Raw genomic sequence first — 4,592 nt, 5'->3', positions numbered from 1 at the left:
CACTGCCAGAGTGCTGCTGTTTGATTACGTGTACTAGTAGAAATTTTTTTTTTTTTTTTAATGATGTGCAAGAGCAAAACTTTTCTTTGATAAGCTTCTCAAGCCAGCTCAGATAAGCTGAAGGACAATACTGACAACGCCATTAAAATTTGCATCTGTTCTCCCTCTGGAAAACTAGTCAGGCATAGACATGCAGTGTTCACCTACATCTGGCTACTGCACACCACAAACCCCATCTGAGAAGCCACACGCAGTTTCCACTATAACGTTGATAATGATACAGCACGACTGGTATCCAAGTAAACACTGCCCTTGAGACCAGAACCCTGTGTTTTCCAAATTACAAGGGCTGTCAAATTATATATGAGAAGAAAATAGAAACTATAATGAATAAATATACTTTCTCCCTTGAATACTTGTCTCACTCATGCAATGGCAGAGCTGCTTTTGCGAAGCAGACCAAACTACACAGCCTATAGATTATTGGTGGCCCCCCATATTTTCATTATTAAAAGCTTACAGCTGGTCTCAGTACACAAGGAAGAGTAACATTCTTGAAAAAGACAGGTCAAGTTGTAAATACGGTTGGTCATATTTGGGTCTAACAGCCTTCAAATAGGTAGCTTTCCTAAAGCTTTAGGACAGACATTTATTCTATTAGCTGCTCATAGACAGAGCCCATTCTGCACTAGTAAACCTGCTTTAAACTTGTGGTTTTCTTCATAAACCCACACAAACGAAACTAACCTCTAATTTGTAGTTGAGCCAAATATCTTTGCTGACATCTGTGTCTGAAATCCCAGCAGAACACTCTTACTGATTTTCATCCAACTGTGACAAAATGTATTCAGTGATTACACATTTCATCATCAACACAACTGATAATATATCCCAGATCTACAGAGGGAAAGACATTACTTAGCCCTACTTGTTAGGAGTGAGGTAATCCATACGTATCTATGCTTCAGGTCTTCTGGTAACTTTGCAGTCAATTCAACATCCTTCATTCAACAGCAACAAAAAGTAACAACTTTTTTTGCAGATCTGAACAGATGTCATCAAATAAAAACTAAATTCAATCCAGTAACCTATTCCCTTGTCTTTTCAGACAGCAAGATCCACCGCAAGAACAAACATGCAAGTGAACCCCTGACCATCGGTTTCCAAATGCCAGAACCAACATATGATGCTGCTATAGCCATAATACTCTAAAATAATCCCGATTAGAAAGTTTAGAAGCTACTATGTTAGCTATATGCAACTTCCAGTTTTGCCTTTAGACACTGAGAGTTATTTAGTTGCACCTAGTAGTATTTGCCACCACCTAGACCCTGCCTTACGCCAGCGATACATTTTGTTATGCCAAAAGCCATGCAGGCGGAAGGAAAAAGCATTAGGTAAGAGGAGTCTCCCTGCTGGTTGTCACCACTGTTGCTCCCGTGTTAGCCGTACTGCTCTTCAGCTTGATTTGCAAGGCTGCACAACTGAATCCCTTGCTCTGCGGCTCTGTTTAGGAAAATGTCCCGCTCCTATGTTTAGGATGGATTAAAAGCTATCAGAAAGCTGGCAATCCTTTGTTTCCTGAACCCGCTTCTGCTGAAGTGGGGAAAAAAACCTGTGTGAGCAAGGCACCACTTTTTTTAAATCTTATTTTTGTTTTGAACTTTAATGCAAATCTTCTAGCGGAGAGGCTTCAGGATCTGCTGCTCTGCGCATCCATTTACACCTACAACCCGGGACAGAAAACAGGAGCACACTGATAAGCTGGTGCAGGTGCACTGAGGCCCAACAGAAGCTACAGCTGCGCTGCAGGCTGCCTGCCATCGCAGGATTTTATTTCTGCATTATTACTGGGCAACGCTGAGGTGGGTATTAAGACAGCCTGCCAAGATAAATTAAAGGTCCACCAGCCCTTAACAAGAAACAGTATCTCCACCCTTGACTTAGAGGTTACGGGTGACACCGCACATTATGTTCACCTTGCTTTTGTCTTTTGCCTGAAGTTTAGACGCAGTAAAATGTAATCGCGAGCAGTCATGCGTGATTTGAGACACTTGGCTCCCAGGATCAGTCGATGCCCAGTCCTGCAGCATAATAAAGACCAACCAGGGATCTCTTCACGCAAGTTCTGGGAACAAAAGACCGCGCTGCCTCCTTTGGCAGCGGAGACACTCGGTGTGTATTGTTAGTTCGTGCGCTGCTGAGAAAACATATTGCCACCATTCAGCTGCCGAGGAACTCCAGCCACCGCGTGGGGGAATGCTATACTGAAAACCTTCACAAATTCTCCCTGGAAGTGGGCCAAATGGAGCTGCGGTTGTTACCGGGTGCAAATGCAGTGACTTTATCCCAAAGCATGCTGAGCATTTTAAGTCTTCCAAATAAATACCTCCACACTCCCCTTGGGGATGACCTATCATCCTGGACCAGAAAACGCTTTCCCACCCCACCTCTGGACGAGGACCACCTCCACCACATTCTCGCTCCCTCCCAATGCAATTTAACACTTTTATAAAACTAGGAGATGGACATGGGGAACATCTCCTGCATCAGTCTCAGCTCTGCTTTTTCCAGCTTAAAAATATGAAAGATAAAGTTAGTGAACACTTCAAAGACCAGCATGTAACACGAAGTCCTTTTGGTAACTGGTGTTTGAACCGTGCAGAGCCTTGATCTCTGACAACAGGGCTTCAGTGACGGAATATTGGCATTACTAATGACACAAGAGCTGCTTCTTAATGTAAATTTCATCAGGCTGCATGTCCAAATTCCTGCAAAAATACTGGAAAGTTGTTTCCTGGTCAGTTCAGTTAGGTCAGCCCCTTTTAGCAGCCTCCTCACACTGAGCTATTCAAGGGGCTTTATTGTTTTTAACAAAAACCCCAAACCAATTGTTTTAAGTCACCTTACAATGGAACTTGAGTTTTTTGTTTGCTTGACACAAGCCAATTCAAATTTCAAATACTAACCTCACAAACAGTTAAAATCAGAAGCATTTACAAGAAAGATATCCTCTGAAATTCACAGAAGCAAACAGCTTTGACCAAACTTTGTGCTTTCAAAAGTAACATCTAAAAATAGGTAGCATCAGCCATGCAAGAATTTAATGAGTAGTGGCCAATATTGTGCATCTCAGAGATCTGTTCAATTTTTTAAGTATCAGAGTTACCAGGGGAAGTGAGTACAGGCCCTTGAGATCCACAGATCTCAGGATGATCACTTCCTACTCTTTTAATTAAAAGTACCACATACCTATGGAGAGAAAAGAGCTAACAAAGAGACTAACCACACTTAGAGACACAAACCACGGATCAAGCACAGACTGAAAAGCACATTTTCAAAGTCTAACAGTACATGCTACACAGAACATACCACCTAGAAACGCTTACTTGCTATCAAATTCTCTGCAGGCTAAGATTTTGGGTGCATATTTTAATTTAGTTTCTGGCTGTACAGATCAAGAGACCTGAGAACACAAAGGCCCTTCGATTACCTTACTGCTCTCAGCCTGTTAGACTCATACAGGTATTGACATGGTTTCACCATTTAAGCTCACTTTAATGTATTACCAAGGAAAGACTCAACCTCTCTTCCTTGTAAGCCTTCCCTCAGACACAAAAGAAACTTTCTCTCCCATCTCAAAACTTCAGGCAAGCAAGGCACAATGCATTTCTCCGTTTTCAGCACTTGCAATCCATGGGGAAAAGAAAAAAAAAAAGTTGCATCAACCCCTTTTGGACAAGGTTATTAAGCGTTATTAAGGTAGCAGTGCCTCCAGGGATGGATTTCAGCCGGTTCCCAAGTAACATTGCCCCAGTACCAAAACCCAGCGACAACACACGCCTCATCTGTCACTGCTGGAAGAGAGCTGGCAAGAAAAGGTTCTGAGAGACTGTAAAAGCGATTAAACTGGAACTGAATGGATGTAGGTAAATCACTACCATCAAAGTGTTACAGGCACATAAAGGCATACAGGTGAAGAGGCTAATAAAAATGCTCCTCTAGAAGTGAATACAGACAAAATATACTGTTTTCAATAAAGGTTTTTTTTTTTAAAAAAAAAGGAGACTTGGTAGAGGGGCTTCGAGCTGCTCTCCTCCTTCCTTCCACCTCTCAAAAGCCACCATAAATCGCAGTCATCCTCTCACCCCCCTAAAAAACCCAACCAGTTTTAAAATACTTTTTCCCAGGAGACAGTGGGTTCAGTTCCCTGCAAAGTTTACACAAAGTTTAACTAAGATTTGCGGGGCGTCTTCCCCCCTTTCCCTTCTGCAGATTTTCCCCCTCCTTTTCCAAAGGGGGGAAGAAGAATTTAAAAAAAAAAAGAAGTCTGTAAGGGGGAGGGAGGACGGGCAAGGGTAGGTAGGAACGAAAGGCTGCGGCTCCCTACCTGGAGGGTCCATTTCAATGTAAAATATCAGCTCAGTGGAATAGGGCATCATCACCTCCCTCCAGTCCGTGTCATCGCGGTCCATATCCCACACCGTGTTGTACATCGCGACAGGCAAGTCCCGGCAGGTTTATAAATACGAGATTGGCTTTCTCGGCTTTTAGCGGAGGGAAAAAAAAAAAAAAAAAAAAAAAAAAAAGGA

General features: G+C 42.6%; 1 protein-coding gene across 1 annotated transcript in view; it reads right to left on the bottom strand.

Moving 5' to 3' along the window:
• The window catches only part of PIK3R3 (phosphoinositide-3-kinase, regulatory subunit 3 (gamma)), a 25,942-nt gene extending 21,389 nt beyond the window's left edge, over positions 1-4,553 (bottom strand). The window contains exon 1 of the mRNA XM_009874349.1: positions 4,391-4,553. Within this exon, the coding sequence (XP_009872651.1) occupies positions 4,391-4,496 (106 nt within the window). The 5' untranslated portion in view covers positions 4,497-4,553. The remainder of the gene's footprint in view (positions 1-4,390) is intronic.
• Positions 4,554-4,592: the final 39 nt, after the last annotated feature.

The sequence above is a fragment of the Apaloderma vittatum genome, unplaced genomic scaffold (genome assembly GCF_000703405.1).
Source record: "Apaloderma vittatum isolate BGI_N311 unplaced genomic scaffold, ASM70340v1 scaffold13428, whole genome shotgun sequence".
Taxonomy (NCBI): Eukaryota; Metazoa; Chordata; class Aves; order Trogoniformes; family Trogonidae; genus Apaloderma; species Apaloderma vittatum.
This window is presented reverse-complemented; position numbering and strand designations above follow the sequence as displayed.